A 21,123-nucleotide genomic window follows, 5' to 3' on the forward strand; every position below is an offset into this window, starting at 1 on the left:
ATCCGATCCAGAAGCCTGAATCACCGTCAGTTTGACAGCCTTCTCAGAGAGAAAGACCACATCTATGGCCTGCCATACCACACTGAGGTAAGATGGTTAAGCCGAGGTGCTGTGCTGAGGCGTTTCTTTGATTTACGAGAAGAAATTGAACAGTTCATGGAAGAAAAGGGCAAACCAGTGTTAGAATTTCATTCCGCAGAATGGATGCAGGACCTTGCATTTATGGTGGATGTTACAGAGCACCTGAATAACTTGAACAAACAGCTGCAAGGGCGCAACAAAGTTGTCACGCAGTATTATGACAGCATACGTTCTTTCAAGTTGAAGCTGTCATTGTGGGAGACGCAACTTGCCGGTGGTGATGCAGCTCACTTCCCCTGTCTGAAAAATGTGTGCGCGACCCAACATGTGGCAGACATGAAGCGGTTCAAAGATAAAATAACGGGACTGTTACGGGAGTTTGAGCAACGCTTTCAGATTTATGTTTATATGTTTTTATGTTGATGTGCTATTGTTTTTAATTGATTTTATTTTATTTGTATATTTAACCTATTCTTGACTCTGTGGTTCTTGCACTTGTTTGGGGAACAGGATTTCATTATTTTTATCTACATTTCTGCCTGAGAAATGACACCCTGATATAGTTCTGTGATATACTTCTGTGAATCACTGAGGCATTATGTGTTTGTGTGTTCTTTGTCCTCAGAACTTTCAAATAACTTGAGGTGTTTTATGATTAATAGTGATGTTGTGCTTTTGGACACTGTCCTCAGGCTCCAGCTTTATGTTTATATGTTTTTATGTTGATGTGCTATTGTTTTTAATTGTTTTTATTTTATTTGTATATTTAACCTATTCTTGACTCTGTGGTTCTTGCACTTGTTTGGGGAACAGGATTTCATTATTTGTATCTACATTTCTGCCTGAGAAATGACACCCTGATATAGTTCTGTGATATACTTCTGTGAATCACTGAGGCATTGTGTGTTTGTGTGTTCTTTGTCCTCAGAACTTTCAAATAACTTGAGGTGTTTTATGATTAATAGTGATGTTGTGCTTTTGGACACTGTCCTCAGGCTCCAGCTTTATGTTTATATGTTTTTATGTTGATGTGCTATTGTTTTTAATTGATTTTATTTTATTTGTATATTTAACCTATTCTTGACTGTGGTTCTTGCACTTGTTTGGGGAACAGGATTTCATTATTTTTATCTACATTTCTGCCTGAGAAATGACACCCTGATATAGTTCTGTGATCTGTGAAACAGTTCTGTGAATCACTGAGGCATTGTGTGTTTGTGTGTTCTTTGTCCTCAGAACTTTCAAATAACTTGAGGTGTTTTATGATTAATAGTGATGTTGTGCTTTTGGACACTGTCCTCAGGCTCCAGCTTTATGTTTATATGTTTTTATGTTGATGTGCTATTGTTTTTAATTGTTTTTATTTTATTTGTATATTTAACCTATTCTTGACTCTGTGGTTCTTGCACTTGTTTGGGGAACAGGATTTCATTATTTGTATCTACATTTCTGCCTGAGAAATGACACCCTGATATAGTTCTGTGATATACTTCTGTGAATCACTGAGGCATTGTGTGTTTGTGTGTTCTTTGTCCTCAGAACTTTCAAATAACTTGAGGTGTTTTATGATTAATAGTGATGTTGTGCTTTTGGACACTGTCCTCAGGCTCCAGCTTTATGTTTAAATGTTTTTATGTTGATGTGCTATTGTTTTTAATTGATTTTATTTTATTTGTATATTTAACCTATTCTTGACTCTGTGGTTCTTGCACTTGTTTGGGGAACAGGATTTCATTATTTTTATCTACATTTCTGCCTGAGAAATGACACCCTGATATAGTTCTGTGATCTGTGAAACAGTTCTGTTAATCACTGAGGCATTGTGTGTTTGTGTGTTCTTTTTCTTTAGAATTTTCAAATAAACTTGACGTGTTTTATGATTAATAGTGATGTTGTGCTTGTACTATTTTGGACACACTGTCCTCAGGCTCCAGCTTTATGTTGTATGTTGATCGTATTAAAACAAAGAAAACAATCTGAAGTTGTTGTTTTTAAGTTATATATACCATGATTTTTCCGGTCCGGCCCACTTGGGAATAGATTTTCCTCCATGTGGCCCCTGAGCTAAAATGAGTTTGACACCCCTCTTCTAAAGCCATGACATCATTTTCTGGAATTTTCCAAGCTGTTTAAAGGCACAGTCAACTTAGTGTATGTAAACTTCTGACCCACTGGAATTGTGATACAGTGAATTATAAGTGAAATAATCTGTCTGTAAACAATTGTTGGAAAAATTACGTGTGTCATGCACAAAGTAGATGTCCTAACCGACTTGCCAAAACTATAGTTTGTTTACAATACATTTGTGGAGTGGTTGAAAAACCTAAGTGTATGTAATCTTCCGACTTCAACTGTACATGCAGCCTGGTCCAGGCCAATTGACGGAAGCCTCTGAATAAGTAATGAGTGATCCATAGTGTCGAAGGCTTTAGACAGGTTAATAACAGAGGCCGCACAGTGTTTATTTTTATCCAAACAATTAAGAAAATCATTTGAAACCAAAGTAGCAAAGATGGTGCTATAATCTGGTCTGAAACCTGACTGATGTACATTTAGAATACATTTCGTAGTTAAAAAGGATCTAAGTTGAGTATTTTCCAAGGATTCTAAAATGTTTGGTAGGCAAGAGAGTTTGGAAATAGGGCTATAATTATTTAGGTCACACAGATCACCACCTTTGTGAAGTATATGGGCCGCCTTCCAGACCCTGGGGATGGTACCAGAAATAATTGTTAGGTGAAAAATAATAGTTATTATTCTGCAATCAGAGGAGCAGAAAGCTGCAACAAGAAAGGGTCAAACAAATCAGCCCCAGTGGATTTTTTAAACATCTATCTTGCGCAAGACGTCCTGCACATCACAAGTAGAAAGCTGTTGAAATGAAAACAAAGATTCACTAGAGGTTGACAGAACTTCCATCGAGCCAACTAAAGGCTGGGAGAGGGGCAGGCAGTCGACTGGCTGACCAGGGTCAATTGAACCACAATTTATTTCAAATAAAAAGCCTGCCCCTGTATATTCTGGTCAGTAAACAAGGTGCCAATGTTGTACAAGGCAACCATATAGTTTGATGTTTTATTTGCATTGAAAAACATTGTATAGGATTGTTGATCATGATGTATTGTGACATTTTTGCAGGCTTTGCAGCCTTATAATTTGGTATAGTTTTGCCTTATAAGTTTGCTCTAGTAAATGCATAGGCTTAAAAAAATACATATTTTATAAGATATATTCTGATGATATTAGTGTATTTTGCACATCATTTGATACAGAAGGCCACAGTAGCCTATACCAAGTTATGCTCAGATGTTCAGGCCATGAATCGATGCGTTCGAGACTCGCTTCTAAACCTTTGAGAGTTGCTACTAGCTAGACCTATTAATCGATTGCCGAACCACGACAACGTGAAGCAGAAATGGAGCAATCGGTTGGTTCACTGCAGGAACAAGCATTAAAAAGGAAAGAAAGACTTAAAGCTTTGAGAGGTCGACAACTTCAAGTGAGTATCAACCAAAAATAACATTGTGTCTGTGTTGTAAACAGTACAAAAATAGAGTTAGCAAGCTAGCTACCAGCAGTTTGAGTTAGCTAGCTACGTTAGCTGATGGAAAGAACAGGAGCTCGTTACACACAGCATTGCGCTTGACATTCGTTTGAAATTTACATAGCTAGCTAACTGTGCACAACGGATTAACTGGAAAATCAAATCACAGATTCTACATGGCTAGCTAGTTAGATAACTACTAGGCTAGCTAGCTAACGTTAAATAGTTAGCAAGCTAGCTAACTAGCTGTCTGTATTTAGCTTGCTATGCTAGTTAGCTAGTTGTGAACTGGTGGTGAAATTAGCTAGCTAGCAATGCTGGGATAATTTACTCAAACATGTTGGTTCATTAATCAACTGTTGATATCGCTGAGAACGCTCAACTGTTCTCTTATATCGAGACAGAGTTGAGTTTTGATAACGTCGCAGGATTTGCTTGCAACAACCTGTCTAAATGACTATAGCCCCGTAGCAGTGGCGGCTCCTGAAAAAATTCTCAGGGGGGGCAATTTTTCTGATGATTTAGGTGACCTACACACATTTTAAAAAAGATATGTCCAGCAACAACATGAAGACAGGGGCAGCATATAAGTCAATACCAGAAGCATTTATTGACTGATCTCAAAAGTGTTGGCTTACAAAAGCAAAATGAGTTATCACAGTAAAAATAATCAAGGGTGTTCTTTCACATTCCTCAACACTGCATAAACAATATGCATTTCCATAAAACACCTCATCTAATTGTGCCACAAAGTTGACAAGTCCAAGAAAAATACCAGGGTTGGTGGAGCCCTCAGTTTCATCTTTGCCTCGCAAAGCTAACTCAAACACTCCGCAAAACTTCACACACTGGATTAGCCGGCTGAGGATGTGGCGGTTCTTGCTAACCTCATCGTTGTGGCGGCGGACAGCTAGCCTGTATCCCTCATCCAGTTGAGTGGCAATGTTCACTCTCCCCAAAGCAGACAATCTCAAACAGCTATCCATGTGGGTCTTTGACAGCTCATGTTTCTTAATCTTTTCTGAAAGATGGTGCATGTCCGTTACACCAGTCGCTGTCCAAGCGGTGCTGTCTGCCGTGCCGCCTTCAGGGTGAAAGAGTAAGCAGGGGTAGCAGAAGACTGCATTAGCTACATCGCAGCCTGCTAGCCAGGTTTTTCGTTCGTACCAATTTTTGGAAAATCCTCGGGTGTAGGACTTTCCCCCTTTAGTAGAAACCTGTTGAATTATTAAATTTGGTCTGGGAGGTCCTAATTGTTTCGTTGCCAATTTATCTTGATTTGTTCGCCGACAAAAAGGAACTTCTTTCAAAGAGACAATCGAGTTGCACTGAACGCTAGCCATCTTGACAGTAGTACGTGAATTGATTGACGCTGCTACCCGCTCTTTTCTTAGTTACGTTCATGGTTATGTTACGTATGACGAAAGCGCGTAAGTGCAAGCCCTCCCGGAACCCATAGAGATTGTATTGAAAGCTCTCATATTTGAAAAAAAAAGATTTTACATGAGAGACTTCTGGGGCGATTTTCAACCTGACTGAAATCGCCCCAAAAGGGGCGGGGCCATTTGAAGCACGACTTTAGCCTGATTGGACATTTAGTGGCAGATCAGACGTCTAGATTAGAACACTGATAACTACTGTTGCCGTGATATAATTGATTAGAAAAAAAATCCCTTCCGTTTGGCAGTGCGTCGCCCATATCGCCCTAATGAACACCCTGCCCCGTAGTACGCACATCTGGCCCCTGTAGCTCAGTTGGTAGAGCATGGTGCTTGCAACGCTAGGGTTGTGGGTTCGTTTCCCACGGGGGGCCAGTATGAAAATGTATGCAATCACTAACTGTAAGTCGCTCTGGATAAGAGCGTCTGCTAAATGACAAATGTAAATCTGTAGCCATGATACGTTTTGAAAGGCTGGTCATGGCTCACATCAACACCATCATCCCAGACACCCTGGACCCACTCCAATTCGCATACCGCCCCAACAGATCCACAGATGACGCAATCTGTTCATGTGAGAATGCTGTTAATTGACTAACGTCACAGCTCAGCGTTCAACACCATAGTGCCCTCCAAGTTCATCACTAAGCTAAGGACCCTGGAACTGAACACCTCCGACTGCAACTGGATCCTGGACTTCCTGACGGGCCTCCCCCAGGTGGTGAGTGTAGGCAACAACACATCCGCCAAGCTGACCCTCAACTCGGGGGTTCGTGCTTAGTCCCTTCCTGTACTCCCTGTTCACCCACAACTGCGTGGCTGCGCACGACTCCAACACTATCATTAAGTTTGCTGATGAAACGACAGTGGTAGGCCTGATCACCAACGACGATGAGACAGCCTATAGGGAGGAGGTCAGAGACCTGGCAGTGTGGTGCCAGGACAACAACCGCTCCCTCAATGTCAGCAAGACAAATGAGCTGATCGTGGACTACAGGAAACCGAAGGGCCGAGTACACCCCCATTCACATCGACGGGGCTGTAGTGAAGCGGGTCGAGAGCTTCAAGTTACTCGGTGTCCACATCTCTAAGAGCTACAGAGGGTAGTGAGTACGGCCCAGTACATCACTGGAGCCGAGCTTCCTGCCATCCAGGACCTCTATACCAGGCGGTGTCAGAGGAAGCCCCTAATAATTGTCAGACTCCAGCCACCCAAGTCATATACTGTTATCTGCTACCGCATGGCAAGCGGTACCAATGCACCAAGTCTGGAACCAACAAATCAAATCAAATTTTATTGGTCACACACATATTTAGCAGATGTTATTGCGGGTGTAGCGTAATGCTTGTGTTCCTAGCGCCAACAGTGCAGTAGTATCTAACAATTCACAACAATACACAAATCTGAAAGTAAAAGAATGGAATTAAGAAATATATAAATATTAGGACGAGCAATGTCTGAGTGGCATTTACCAAAATACAATAGAATAGAATACAGTATATACATATGAAATGAGTAAAGCAGTGTGTAAACATTATTAAAGTGACTAGTGTTCCATTGTTAAAGTGGCCAGTGATTCCACGTCTATGTATATAGGGTAGCAGCCTCTAAGGTGCAGGGTTGAGTAACCGGGTGGTAGCCGGCTAGTGATGGCTATTTAACAGTCTTATGGCCTTGAGATAGAAGCTGTTTTTCAGTCTCTTGGTCCCAGCTTTGATGCACATGTACTGACCTCGCCTTCTGGGTGATAGCGGGGTCAACAGGCCGTGGCGCGGGTGGTTGATGTCCTTGATGATCTTTTTGGCCTTCCTGTGACATCGGGTGCTGTAGGTGTCCTGGAGGGCAGGCAATGTGCCCCCGGTGATGCGTTGGGCAGACCGCACCACCCTCTGGAGAGCCCTGCAGTTGCGGGCGGTGCAGTTGCCGTACCAGGCGGTGATACATCCCGACAAGATTCTCTCAATTGTGAATCTGTAAAAGTTTCTGAGAGTCTTGGGGGGCCAAGTCGTATTTATTCAGCCTCCTGAGGCTGTTGCGCCTTCTTCACCACACTGTATGTGTGGGTGGACCATTTCAGATTGTCAGTGATGTGTACGCCGAGGAACTTGAAGCTTTCCACCTTCTCCACTGCGGTCCCGTTGATGCTGTTTCCTGAAGTCCACGATCAGCTCCTTCATTTTGTTGACGTTGAGGGAGAGGTTATTTTCCTGGCACCACTCTGCCAGGTCCCTCACCTCCTCCCTGTAGGCTGTCTCGTCATTGTTGGTAATCAGGCCTACTACTGTTGTGTCGTCTGCAAACTTGATGATTGAGTTGGAGGCGTGGCATGGCCACGTAGTCATGGGTGAACAGGGAGTACAGGAGGGGGCTGAGCATGCATCCTTGTGGGTCCCCTGTGTTGAGTATCAGTGAAGTGGAGGTGTTTCCTACCTTCACCATCTGGGGGCGGCCCGTCAGGAATTCCAGGACCCAGTTTCACAGGGCGGGGTTCAGACCCAGTGCCCCGAGCTTAATGATGAGCTTGGAGGGTACTATTGTGTTGAAGGCTGAGTTATAGTCAATGAACAGCATTCTGACTTAGGTATTCCTCTTGTCCAGATGGGATAGGGCAGTGTGCAGTGCGTTGGCTATTGCATCGTCTGTAGATCTATTGGAGCAGTAAGCAAATTGAAGTGGGTCTAGCGTGTTAGATAAGGTAGAGGTGATATGATCCTTAACTAGCTTCTCAAAGCACTTCATGATGACAGAAATGAGTGCTGTCGGGCGATAGTCATTTAGTTCAGTTACCTTTGCTTTCTTGGGTACAGGAACAATGGTGGACATCTTGAAGCAAGTGGGGACAGCAGACTGGGATAGGGAGAGATTGAATATGTCCGTAAACAACAGGACCCTGAACAGCTTCTACCCCCAAGCCATTTAACTGCTAAATAGTTAGTCTGGGTAGCTATTTAGTTAAATATTTAACTATCTCCATTGACCCTTTTTGCACTAACTTTTTTGACTCATCGCATACACTGCTGCTACTGTTTATCTGTCACTTTATTCCTACAGTGGGGAGAACAAGTATTTGATACACCAATTTTGCAGGTTTTCCTACTTACAAAGCATGTAGATGTCTGTAATTTTTATCATAGGTACACTTCAACTGTGAGAGACAAAAATCCAGAAAATCACATTGTATGATTTTTAAGTAATTTATTTGCATTTTATTGCATGACATAAGTATTTGATCACCTACCAACCAGTAAGAATTCCGGCTCTCACAGACCTGTTAGTTTTTGTTTAAGAAGCCCTCCTGTTCTCCACTCATTACCTGTATTAACTGCACCTGTTTGAACTCATTACCTGTATAAAATACACTTGTCCACACACTCAATCAAACAGACTCCAACCTCTCCACAATGGCCAAGACCAGAGAGCTGTGTAAGGACATCAGGGATAAAATTGTAGACCTGCACAAGGCTGGGATGGGCTACAGGACAATAGGCAAGCAGCTTGGTGAGAAGGCAACAACTGTTGGCGCAATTATTAGAAAATGGAAGAAGTTCAAGATGACGGTCAATCACCCTCGTTCTGGGGCTCCATGCAAGATCTCACCTCGTGGGGCATCAATGATCATGAGGAAGGTGAGGGATCAGCCCAGAACTACACGGCAGGACCTGGTCAATGACCTGAAGAGAGCTGGGACCACAGTCTCAAAGAAAACCATTAGTAACACACTATGCCGTCATGGATTAAAATCCTGCAGCGCACGCAAGGTCCCCCTGCTCAAGCCAGCGCATGTCCAGGCCCATCTGAAGTTTGCCAATGACCATCTGGATGATCCAGAGGAGGAATGGGAGAAGGTCATGTGGTCTGATGAGACAAAAATAGAGCTTTTTGGTCTAAACTCCACTCGCCGTGTTTGGAGGAAGAAGGATGAGTACAACCCCAAGAACACCATCCCAACCGTGAAGCAAGGAGGTGGAAACATCATTCTTTGGGGATGCTTTTCTGCAAAGGGGACAGGACCACTGCACCGTATTGAGGGGAGGATGGATGGGGCCATGTATCGCGAGATCTTGGCCAACAACCTCCTACCCTCAGTAAGAGCATTGAAGATGGGTCGTGGCTGGGTCTTCCAGCATGACAACGACCCGAAACACACAGCCAGGGCAACTAAGGAGTGGCTCCGTAAGAAGCATCTCAAGGTCCTGGAATGGCCTAGCCAGTCTCCAGACCTGAACCCAATAGAAAATCTTTGGAGGGAGCTGAAAGTCCGTAATGCCCAGCGACAGCCCCGAAACCTGAAGGATCTGGAGAAGGTCTGTATGGAGGAGTGGGCCAAAATCCCTGCTACAGTGTGTGCAAACCTGGTCAAGACCTACAGGAAACGTATGATCTCTGTAATTGCAAACAAAGGTTTCTGTACCAAATATTAAGTTCTGCTTTTCTGATGTGTCAAATACTTATGTCATGCAATAAAATGCAAATTAATTACTTAAAAATCATACAATGTGATCTTCTGGATTTTTGTTTTAGATTCCGTCTCTCACAGTTGAAGTGTACCTATGATAAAAATTACAGACCTCTACATGCTTTGTAAGTAGGAAAACCTGCAAAATCGGCAGTGTATCAAATACTTGTTCTCCCCACTGTAGTTATATGTACATATCTACCTCAATTACCTTGTACCACTGAAAATCGACACGGTACTGGAACCTTATGTGTGTATGTACAGTGGGGGAAAAAAAGTATTTAGTCAGCCACCAATTGTGCAAGTTCTCCCACGTTTGACCTGTGTCATTGCCAACAAAGGGTATATAACAAAGTATTGAGAAACTTTTGTTATTGACCAAATACTTATTTTCCACCATAATTTGCAAATAAATTCATAAAAAATCCTACAATGTGATTTTCTGGATTTTTTCCCCTCATTTTGTCTGTCATAGTTGACGTGTACCTATGATGAAAATTACAGGCCTCTCTCATCTTTTTAAGTGGGAGAACTTGCACAATTGGTGGCTGACTAAATACTTTTTTCCCCCACTGTAGCCAAGTTATTGCTACTCATTGTGTATTTATAATTGTTATTACTTTTCTGTCATTTCTCTTTTCATACATTGTTGGGAAGGGCCTGTGAGTAAGCATTTCACTGTTAGTCCACACCTGTTGTTTACCAAGCATGTGACAAATAAAATTTGATTTGACAACATTTAGCCACCATCAGTCAATTCTTGTAAAAGTGTCAATGCTGAAAACGCTTACATGTACCTATGTTTAGGGTAGGGACGTCCCAAGGATTCCGGATAGCACGGACCCAATTGAATCTCAGTTTACATAGTACGAGATAAAAGTCAGTAGTTGTATTCACTAAAAGTTTTTATTAAAGGTATGAATTTCAGCACCCTGCGGAAGGACCGCAGTTGTACAGGACTAACATAGGTACAGGTAAGCGTTTTCAGAATTGACATTTTTACAATAATTGACTGATGGTGACTCAATGTTGTTGCTAGCAAATCCCGCAAAAAGTTATCAAATCTCAACTCTGCCTCGATATAAGAGAACAGAGTTGAGCGTTCCTCAGCTGCTGTTGATATGGTCCCAAACAATTGTGCATGTCAGGAGTAATTCAAGTTTTCAAGATGGAGCACTTAGGTACTGAAAAAACTCAAGAGGTGTGATGATCCGTTTTGTATCCTACGATGCATTTTATATCATCACACTTTTTTGCTTTGTAACTTAGTTAGCTAGCTGGCAGATGCTTTGTTCACTATGGCCCCTCTACATTTGGGCTGATCATATGGTCCATTAAAAGTCTCTCCCACTCACAAAAGATAGCTAGTCATCATGGGTCCTCAACTTATAGCTACGTGATACATGCCACCAGTGTTTCCCTACTAGGGACAGGCCCCTCGCCTAGCTCTGTGGTCCCTGCCTAAAAGAGTTTGGCTTTTATCAGTTACACACACACACTGTATGTAGCCTAGAAGTGTGAGTGCTGTGTACACACACTGTTATGTAGTCTACCAGTGTGACTGAGTACGACCAACACAACCAAAGTCCACTTTACAGCTTCCCCCTTGAGCCTCAGTCCTGTTGTTTACATTGGTATTTTGTTCTACTGCTGCAAACATCCTCCTACCTCCAAATTACACTACATGTGCTGTTTGTTTCAAGGGCAAGCAAGCCACCGTTTTGGCCATTAGACTTGGTCTCCGTCCCAAATGGCACCCTACGCCCTGGGCTCTGTTGAATAGGGTGCCATTTGTGACACACTCTGGGTATTTCCTTCTGTGTGTTTGGCTAAGCCAGCCAGTGACAGCCCCGTCGAAGGGGAACGCTAGAGGGCTTGGCCCAGCAGCTAGGCTGTTCTTGATGGACGGCTGTTGACATTCCTTCAGCATGTGATTGTTGTACTGTACTGGAGAATGAGTTGGTTTGATTGTTCCAGCTGGTGGACAGGAAGCCTCTCCAGGAAAACACAGGACTGGGAGGAGTCCTACTAGGACTCGTTGTTATGCTGTCTGACTTGGGTCACGGTCAATAATATTCTGATATTTTCTCCCCAAAAAATTCTCATAACTTTTTCTGTGAATGTTTATGGTGACATGTTTTCGTACAGGGAACCACTCCTCTGTCTTGTGGCCTGGTTAGTTTGACCAACGCCATCAAAGTGGGCATGACTGTTAGGCTATATTGATTTTTCTGACCAACTCCTATGTTTTTCAAGGATCTCATTGTTTGTATTTGATAGCCCTCAAACCAATGCTACTCGAGCCCATAATGTAAATGTTGCTATTTGAGTCAGAAATGGGCCTACCTCAGAAAGGTAATGAATCATGTTAGTGTACTGGAGAGATGGAAGTGGGTGTGTGTCAGTTGAAGAAAGACGTGATCCTTCTTGCTTACTGTCTGTAGTAGGGACAGGGGAGTAGTGACTCAAACATTATAACAAAATCAATGGGGGCACCATGCCATTTTGGGAATTCTATCTTCTCCCTGACTGTCTAGTTTTTATTTAGGTGATTTGTTAGTTATCAAAGATGATCTTATTTAAAAATGTATTGCTCCATTATCTTTTCTACATACCTTATATATCTTTTGCAGTGTTTGTCACCTTTTAATAGCTCAGTGTTTGTCACCTTTTAATAACCCAGTGTTTGTCACCTTTTAATAGCTCAGTGTTTGTCACCTTTTAATAACCCAGTGTTTGTCACCTTTTAATAACCCAGTGTTTGTCACCTTTTAATAACCCAGTGTTTGTCACCTTTTAATAACCCAGTGTTTGTCACCTTTTAATAACCCAGTGTTTGTCACCTTTAATAACCCAGTGTTTGTCACCTTTAATAACCCAGTGTTTGTCACCTTTTAATAGCTCAGTGTTTGTCACCTTTAATAATCCAGTGTTTGTCACCTTTAATAATCCAGTGTGTGTCACCTTTTAATAACCCAGTGTTTGTCACCTTTAATAACCCAGTGTTTGTCACCTTTAATAACCCAGTGTTTGTCACCTTTAATAACCCGGTGTTTGTCACCTTTAATAACCCGGTGTTTGTCACCTTTAATAACCCAGTGTTTGACACCTTTAATAACCCAGTGTTTGACACCTTTAATAACCCAGTGTTTGACACCTTTAATAACCCTGTGTTTGTCACCTTTATTGTTTGTCACCTTTAATAACTCTGTTTGTCACATTTTAATAACCTAGTGTTTGTCACCTTTTAATAGCTAAGTGTTTGTCACCTTTAATAACCCAGTGTTTGTCACCTTTTAATAACCTAGTGTTTGTCACCTTTTAATAGCTAAGTGTTTGTCACCTTTAATAACCCAGTGTTTGTCACCTTTTAATAACCCAGTGTTTGTCACCTTTTAATAACCCAGTGTTTGTCACCTTTAATAACCCAGTGTTTGTCACCTTTAATAACCCAGTGTTTGTCACCTTTAATAACCCAGTGTTTGTCACCTTTAATAACCCAGTGTTTGTCACCTTTTAAAAACCCAGTGTTTGTCACCTGACAGGTGAGAGATGGAGAGGAAGGGGAGCCAGACAGGAAGAAGGAGCGGGCTGAGGAGGAAGCTGAAGAGGAGCGACACAGGTTAGTTTCCGCTGGGTCCTATTCATTAGTACAGAAAACAAAAACAAGCATTTCATATTGGATAAGTTCTGGTAGCCCTCAGGTAGTTTGTCAGTTTTTTCCCCGATGGGTGCCTATAGTGAATTAGACCAAGGTCTCACAATGCACCTCATCCTCCCAGTCAGATGTCCTGTGTTCAGTGTTTACTCTGGGTTGGAGCAGGGCCCTGTGTTAAACAATAGCTGCTCAAATATCCTGCAGCTTACTGGGCTCTATTTCAGCTGCAAGAACAAGAGCAGCCGTCTCTTCCTCCCCTCCCTCCCTCCCTCCTACAGGACAGACACTTTTTTCCATTGTTTATGTTTAATGATAGTCCAGGCAGCACTGTGCTGGCAGTACACTCACAGGCAGGCCATTGCCACATCTCAACGGGATGGAGAATCTTCTGCGTTCCAAATGGCACCCTATCCCCTATTTAGTGCGCTGTTTTTGACAAGAGCCCTATGCGTGCCATGTTGGATGCAGCCTGGTGTTTTGTGGGTCAAACTCAGAATGGAGTAGTGTAGGTCGTGTTATGGACGTTTGTTACAAACACTTTGCTACTTGGAAAATGTTTTATCCCCCCCCCCCCCCCCATCTGTTAGTCTTCAGAGATAAATATCTTGTGTCCAGCCGTGTAATTATTAAAATTGCATGGGAGCTCAGATTGCAGAACAGCGGTATCAAAGACCAAGATCGTTGTGATGCAGCAAACGTGGTTGTCCTCAAAGTCTTCCTGTTGCGTTCATGTAGCCTGATTGATTATGAACAGTTACATTTTCTCCAGTTTTCTGATAACTAGGGCCAACATGTAGGTTACTGCTACACTACTGTAGGTCCATGGAAAGTACAGCGCATTCAGAAATTATTCAGACCCCTTGACTTTTTCCACATTTTGTTGCATTACAGCCTTTTTCTAAAATTGATTAAATTGTTTTTTCTTCTCATCAATCTACCCACAATACCCCATAATGACAAAGCAAAAACAGGTTTGTATAAATTTTTGCAAGTTTATTCAAATAAATAAATTGAAATATCACATTTACATGATTATTCAGACCCTTTACTCTGTATTTTGTTGAAGCACCTTTTGGCAGCGATTACAGCCTTGAGTCTTCTAGGGTATGACGCTGCAAGCTTGGCACACCTGTATTTGGGGAGTTTCTCCTATTCTTCTCTGCAGATCCTCTCAAGCTCTGTCAGGTTGGATGGGGAGTGTCGCTGCACAGCTATTTTTAGGTTGCTCCAGAGATGTTTGATTGGGTTCAAGTCTGAGGTCTGGCTAGGTCACTCAAGGACATTTAGAGACTTGTCTCCAAACCACTCCCGCGTTGTCTTGGCTGTATGCTTACGGTCGTTGTCCTGTTGGAAGCTGAACCTTCGCCTCTGTACTTTGCTCTGTTCATCTTTCCCTCGATCCTGACTAGTCTCCCAGTCCCTGCCTCTGAAAAACATCCCCACAGCCTGATGCTGCCACCACCATGCTTCACCGTAGGGATGGTGCCAGATTTCCTCCAGACGTGACACTTGGAATTCAGGCCAAAGAGTTCAATCTTGGTTTCATCAGACCAGAGAATCTTGTTTCTCATGGTCTGAGAGTCCTTTAGGTGCCTTTTGGCAAACTCCAAGCGGGCTGTCATGTGCCTTTTACTGAGGAGTGGCTTCCTTCTGGCCACTCTACCATAAAGGCCTGATTGGTGGAGTGCTGCAGAGATGGTTGTCCTTCTGGAAGGTTCTCCCATCTCCACAGAGGAACTCTGAAGGTCTGTCAGAGTGAACATCCGTACCCTTCCCCCAGATCTGTGCCTCGACACAATCCTGTCTCGGAGCTCTACGGACAATTTCTTTGAGCTCATGGCTTGGTTTTTGCTCTGACATGCACTGGCAACTGAGACCTTATATAGACGTGTGCCTTTCCAAATCATGTCCAATCAATTGAATTTGGACTCTAATCAAGTTGTAGAAACATCTCAAGGATGATCAATGAAAACAGGATGCACCTGAGCAACAATTGAGTCATACTAAAGGGTCTGAATACTTACACTACCATTCAAAAGTTTGGGGTCACTTAGAAATGTCCTTGTTTATCATGAAAACATACATGAAATGAGTTTGAATAGGAAATATAGCAAAATGCATATGTAATGTTGTCATTGACAAGGTTAGAAATAATGATTGTTAATAGAAATAATAATTGTGTCCTTCAAACTTTGCTTTCGTCAAAGAATCCTCCATTTGCAGCAATTACAGCCTTGCAGACCTTTGTCATTCTAGTTGTCAATTTGTTGAGGTAATCTGAAGAGATTTCACCCCATGCTTCCTGAAGCACCTCCCACAAGTTGGATTGGCTTGATGGGCACTTCTTACATACCATACGGTCAAGCTGCTCCCACAACAGCTCAATAGGGTTGAGATCCGGTGACTGTGCTGGCCACTCCATTATAGACAGAATACCAGCAGACTGCTTCTTCCCTAAATAGTTCTTGCATATATTGGAGCTGTGCTTTGGGTCATTGTCCTGTTGTAGGAGGAAATTGGCTGCAATCAAGCGCCGTCCACAGGGTATGGCATGGCATAGCAAAATGGAGTGATAGCCTTCCTTCTTCGAGATCCCTTTTACCCTGTACAAATCTCCCAATTTATCACCACCAAAGCACCTCCAGACCATCACATTGCCTCCACCATGCTTGACAGATGGCATCAAGCACTCATCCAGCATCTTTTCATTTGGTCTGTGTCTCACAAATGTTCTTCTTTGTGATCCGAACACCTCAAACTTCGATTCGTCTGTCCATAACACTTTTCCAATCTTCCTCTGTCCAGTGTTTGTGTTCATTTGCCCATCTTAATCTTTTCTATTTATTGGCCAGTCGGAGATATGGCTTTTTCTTTGCAACTCTGCCTAGAAGGTCAGCATCCCGGAGTCGCCTCTTCACTTTTGACATTGAGACTGGTGTTTTGCGGGTACTATTTAATGAAGCTGCCAGTTGAGGACCTGTGAGGCGTCTGTTTCTCAAACTAGACACTAATGTATTTGTTATCTTGCTCAGTTGTGCACCGGGGCCTCCCAATCCTCTTTCTATTCTGGTTAGAGCCAGTTTGCGCTGTTCTGTGAAGGGAGTAGTACACAGCGTTGTACGAGATCTTCAGTTTCTTGGCAATTTCTTGGATTGGAATAGCCTTCATTTCTCAGAACAAGAATAGACTGATGAGTTTCAGAAGAAAGTTCTTTGTTTCGGGCCATTTTGGGCCTGTAATCAAACCCACAATTGCTGATGCTCCAGATACTCAACTACTCTCAAGAAGGCCAGTTTTATTGCTTCTTTAATCAGCACAACAGTTTTCAGCTGTGCTAACATAATTGGAAAAGGGTTTTCTAATGATCAATTAGCCTTTTAAAATGATAAACTTGGATTAGCAAACACAACGTGCCATTGGAACACAGAACTGATGGTTGCTGATAATGGGCCTATGTAGATATTCCATAAAAAATCAGCCGTTTCCATCTACAATAGCCATTTACAACATTAACAATGTCTACACTGTATTTCTGATCAATTTGCTGTTATTTTAATGGACAAAAAAATTGCTTTTCTTTTGAAAACAAGGACAAGGGACCCCAAACTTTTGAATGGTAGTGTATATAAATAAGGTATTTCTGTTTATTAAATTTGTAAATGTTTTACCCCCTTTCCTCCCCAATTTGATGATATCCAATTGGTAGTTAGTCTTGTCTCATCGCTGCACCCCCCCCCTCCGATCACTGTTCACTCCCTCAGGAGGAATCCCTATTCAAAGTCATGTTCTCAGGCTGCGTCCCAAATGGTATTCTATTCCCTATATAGTGCACTACTTTTGACCAGGACCCTATATAGGGAATAGGGTGATTTGGGATGCATACATGTTCTCATTCTCCATACATTGAGGGTTGGGTTTTCTCCTGTCTTTGGGCTCAATCTATCTATCCTACATAGACGTCATCCAAGCTCGCTAAGAATTCCACCAAGAGGAGCCTTGATGAAAGATGACAATCTATCGTAGCATGTGGTAAACCAGCTCTCTCCTCAGCTGTTATATACTGTCCTGGAGACAGACTAACCCATTGAGCAGATGGCTCATGCTAATGGGATGTGTTCAACAGAATAAAGGGAGGCCTTATTCCCTGGACTGGTATAAAAACCTCCGGAGACAAAAGCTGTGCAGCTGTGTTTTGGTTTAGGCCTGTAGACTGCCTTCTCTCCTCTCCTCAGGTCTCCCAGCTGGCTCTGGTGTAGGACCTAGTACATTTGGTTTAGGTCTGTAGACTGCCTTCTCCCTCTCCTCAGGTCTCCTAGCTGGCTCTGGAGTAGGACCTAATACATTTGGTTTAGGCCTGTAGACTGCCTTCCCCTTCTTTCTCTCCGTCCTCTCTCTCTGTCACCCCCCCTTCTTTCTCTCTGTCCTCTCTCTCTCTCTGTCACCCCCCTTCTTTCTCTCCGTCCTCTCTCTCTCTCTGTCACCCCCCCTTCTTTCTCTCCGTCCTCTCTCTCTCTTTCTCTCTCTGTCACCCCCCCTTCTTTCTCTCCGTCCTCTCTCTCTCTCTCCCTCTGTCACCCCCTCTTCTTTCTATCTGTCTTTCTCTCCGTCCTCTCTCTCTCTCTCTCTCTCTCTCTCTCTCTCTCTCTCTCTCTCTCTCTCGTTTGTATATCTGCCTTATAGTATAGCTTACAGTTTAAACCTCTAAGTGGATATAAACCACTAAAGCCAGTCCCTGTGTTTGTGTTGTGTAGAGAGCTGAAGCTGAGGAACTACACCCCAGAGGATGAAGAGCTGAAGGAGAGACAGGTGCCCAAGGCCAAACCTGCTTCAGGTGAGACGGGTGCCCGGGGGAGGGGGGACAGAGCGGGAGGGATGGAGATATGCCTAACGCCAAACCTGCTTCAGGTGAGACGGGTGCCCGGGGGAGGGGGGACAGAGCGGGAGGGATGGAGATATGCCTAACGCCAAACCTGCTTCAGGTGAGACGGGTGCCCGGGGGAGGGGGGACAGAGCGGGAGGGATGGAGATATGCCTAACGCCAAACCTGCTTCAGGTGAGACGGGTGCCCGGGGGAGGGGGGACAGAGCGGGAGGGATGGAGATATGCCTAACGCCAAACCTGCTTCAGGTGAGACATCTCAGTGATGAGGAGTTATCTCCAGAGAATAGCTTGGGGAAAGCACTGCTGTGGTGATGTTGAGTACATACAGTGCATTCGGAAAGCATTCAGACCCCTTGACTTTTTCCACATTTTGTTACGTTACAGCCTTATTCTAAAATGGATTAAAAAAAAATAATAAATCTCATCAATCTACACACAATACCCAATAGTAAAAAAACAGAAATACCTTATTTACATAAGTATTCACACCCTTTGCTATGAGACTCGAAATTGAGCTCAGGTGCATCCTTTTTCCATTGATCATCCTTGAGATGTTTCTCCAACTTGATTGGAGTCCACCTGTGGTAAATGCAATTGATAGGACATGATTTGGAAAGGCACACACCTGTCTATATAAGGTCCCACAGTTGACAGTGCATGTCAGAGCAAAAACCAAGCCATGAGGTCAAAGGAATTGTCTGTAGACCTCCGAGACAGGATTGTGTCGAGGCACAGATCTGGGGAAGCGTACCAAAACATTTCTGCAGCATTGAAGGTCCCCAAGAACACAGTGGCCTCCATCATTGTTAAATGGAAGATGTTTGGAACCACCGAGACTCTTCATAGAGCTGGCCGCCCGACCAAACTGAGCAATCGGGGGAGAAGGGCCTTGGTCAGGGAAGTGACCAAGAACCCGATGGTCATTCTGACAGAGCTCCAGAGTTCCTCTGTGGAGATGGGAGAACCTTCCAGAAGGACAACCATCTCTACAGCACTCCACCAATCAGGCCTTAATCGTAGAGTGGCCAGACGGAAGCCGCTCCCCATCCAACCTGACAAAGCTTGAGAGGATCTGCAGAGAAGAATGGGAGCAACTCCCCAAATACAGGTGTGCCAAGCTTGTAGCGTCATACCCAAGAAGACTCAAGGCCGTAATTGCTGCCGAAGGTGCTTAAGCAAAGTACTGAGTAAAGGGTCTAAATACTTACGTAAATGTGATATTTAAGTTTTTTGTTTTTTATACATTTGCAAAAATGTCTAAACCTGTTTTTGCTTCGTCGTCATTGGGTATTGTGTGTAGATTGAGGGAAATAAAACGATTTAATCAATTTTAGAATAAGGCTGTAACGTAACAAAATGTGTAAAAAGTCGAGGGGTCTGAATACTTTCTGAATGCACTATAACTATTACATGATGCAGCTGTACATAATGCATGCTTTGTGTTATTCCAGTGGAGGATAAAGTGAAGGACCAGCTAGAGGCAGCTAAACCAGAGTCTGTCATTGAAGAAGTGGTAAGTAGTGATCTTGACATAGTTAAAATATCCAAAGCCCTCTGTGATAAGTCAGTAGATAGCCTACTGTTTGATTAGTGTTCATGTTAAGTTTCCACCATTTAAATACATGTGATCATATTTCCTCCATAGGATTTGGCCAACCTAGCCCCCAGGAAACCTGACTGGTAAGACATTTTGACTAAGACGTTATACTTCATAGTATAACAAGTATAATACTTGGTTAATTTCCCTATACCTTGTTGTTGTGGTCTAATGTCCTGTTTCTGAATGAAGGGATTTGAAGAGAGACGTGGCGAAGAAGCTGGAGAAGCTTGAGAGGAGAACCCAGAAGGCCATCGCTGAACTTATCCGTGAGTATTTGTTATTGTATTCAATACAGTGAATGTGTGCTGGGACTATATATGGCTGGTCTGAACATGTAGCTACTGACTGTATCAGACTATATATGGCTGGTCTGAACATCTAGCCATATATAGTCTGATACAGTCAGTAGCTACATGTTCAGACCAGCCATATATAGTCTGATACAGTCAGTAGCTACATGTTCAGACCAGCCATATATAGTCTGATACAGTCAGTAGCTACATGTTCAGACCAGCCATATATAGTCTGATACAGTCAGTAGCTACATGTTCAGACCAGCCATATACTCTACAGTTCAAAAGTTTGGGGTCACATGTAGCTACTTACTGAATTAGACTAATTGCTCTGTGGATTCCAGAGTCCAGGGAGGCTTGACGCCACTTGATGACATCATTGATGTGATTCCTCCACTCCTCCTGGGATCTATATTCTCAGAATAGATATTGCTTTGGCCCACAAATTCCATCAGAAAGCACCAAGGGCTAGATTCAGTCTGGAGTGGCAATCTAAAATGGTTGATTCCAGGTGTTTATTGTGAAATGATAAACGCAGTAGGAGCTAAAGACAATGAAGTGTACGTAGTGACAGCAGCTTTGGCACTAGAGTTATTTTGCCTCTACCTCAATATTACCTCATTTGTGCTTTGTGCAAGCCCTGTTTCTAAAGTCTAGATTTGTGTGTGTCCAGGTGACCGTCTGAAAGGCAGTGAGGAGGAGCTGGCTGGAGCGGTGGGGGCCATAGGGGTGACAGCAGAGGGGGACTCGGACTGACCCCTTAATCCAGAGACACACGGCAATCCTGGATCTGACCCTACCAATGTGTCTGTTCCTGTTCTGTACAGCTGAATATTTGTTGTGGGAATCAGAGACAGTTGGTTTCAGTAGCTGTTGAAGCTACTGGGGAGTGAATATGCCAGTTAGATATGTCACCTTAATGACTTCTGAACTCTAGTCCTAGTATGCGTCACAAATGGCACCCTAGGGTGCCATTTGGGATGCAGACCCTGTGTGAAAGTCCGACCAGACTGTTTCAGTGTAGTGCTAGCTAGAGGATCATTGGGGACTGTTGTATTGTATAGAGCTGTTGTAAGGATCGTCTGCTGTTCATGCATCTTTATAATGATATTTTTCCAGTAAAATGATTTGGATTTTCCCAACGTTTTTGTGACTTGTGACCTTTTCCTT

General features: G+C 43.1%; 1 protein-coding gene across 1 annotated transcript; it reads left to right on the forward strand.

Moving 5' to 3' along the window:
• Window positions 1-3,471: 3,471 nt before the first annotated feature.
• On the forward strand, window positions 3,472-21,099 carry LOC311111957 (coiled-coil domain-containing protein 12-like). The gene is made up of 7 exons (XM_084154898.1): window positions 3,472-3,580; window positions 13,067-13,143; window positions 17,931-18,010; window positions 19,512-19,573; window positions 19,706-19,740; window positions 19,850-19,926; window positions 20,627-21,099. The coding sequence occupies exons 1-7, from the start codon at window positions 3,497-3,499 to the stop codon at window positions 20,707-20,709; spliced, it is 498 nt and encodes a 165-aa protein (XP_084011024.1). The 5' UTR covers window positions 3,472-3,496; the 3' UTR covers window positions 20,710-21,099.
• Window positions 21,100-21,123: the final 24 nt, after the last annotated feature.

This window comes from Coregonus lavaretus, assembly GCF_964263955.1.
Source record: "Coregonus lavaretus genome assembly, chromosome: 3".
NCBI classification, from domain to species: domain Eukaryota; kingdom Metazoa; phylum Chordata; class Actinopteri; order Salmoniformes; family Salmonidae; genus Coregonus; species Coregonus lavaretus.

Bases quoted from the DNA above. Each gene is read 5' to 3' on its own strand.
- LOC311111957 (XM_084154898.1), top strand. From the start codon at position 3,497: ATGGAGCAATCGGTTGGTTCACTGCAGGAACAAGCATTAAAAAGGAAA. The intron at 19,574-19,705 runs GTAAGTAGTGAT...TTTCCTCCATAG, and splicing joins AGTCTGTCATTGAAGAAGTG to GATTTGGCCAACCTAGCCCC. The intron at 19,927-20,626 runs GTGAGTATTTGT...GTGTGTGTCCAG, and splicing joins GGCCATCGCTGAACTTATCC to GTGACCGTCTGAAAGGCAGT.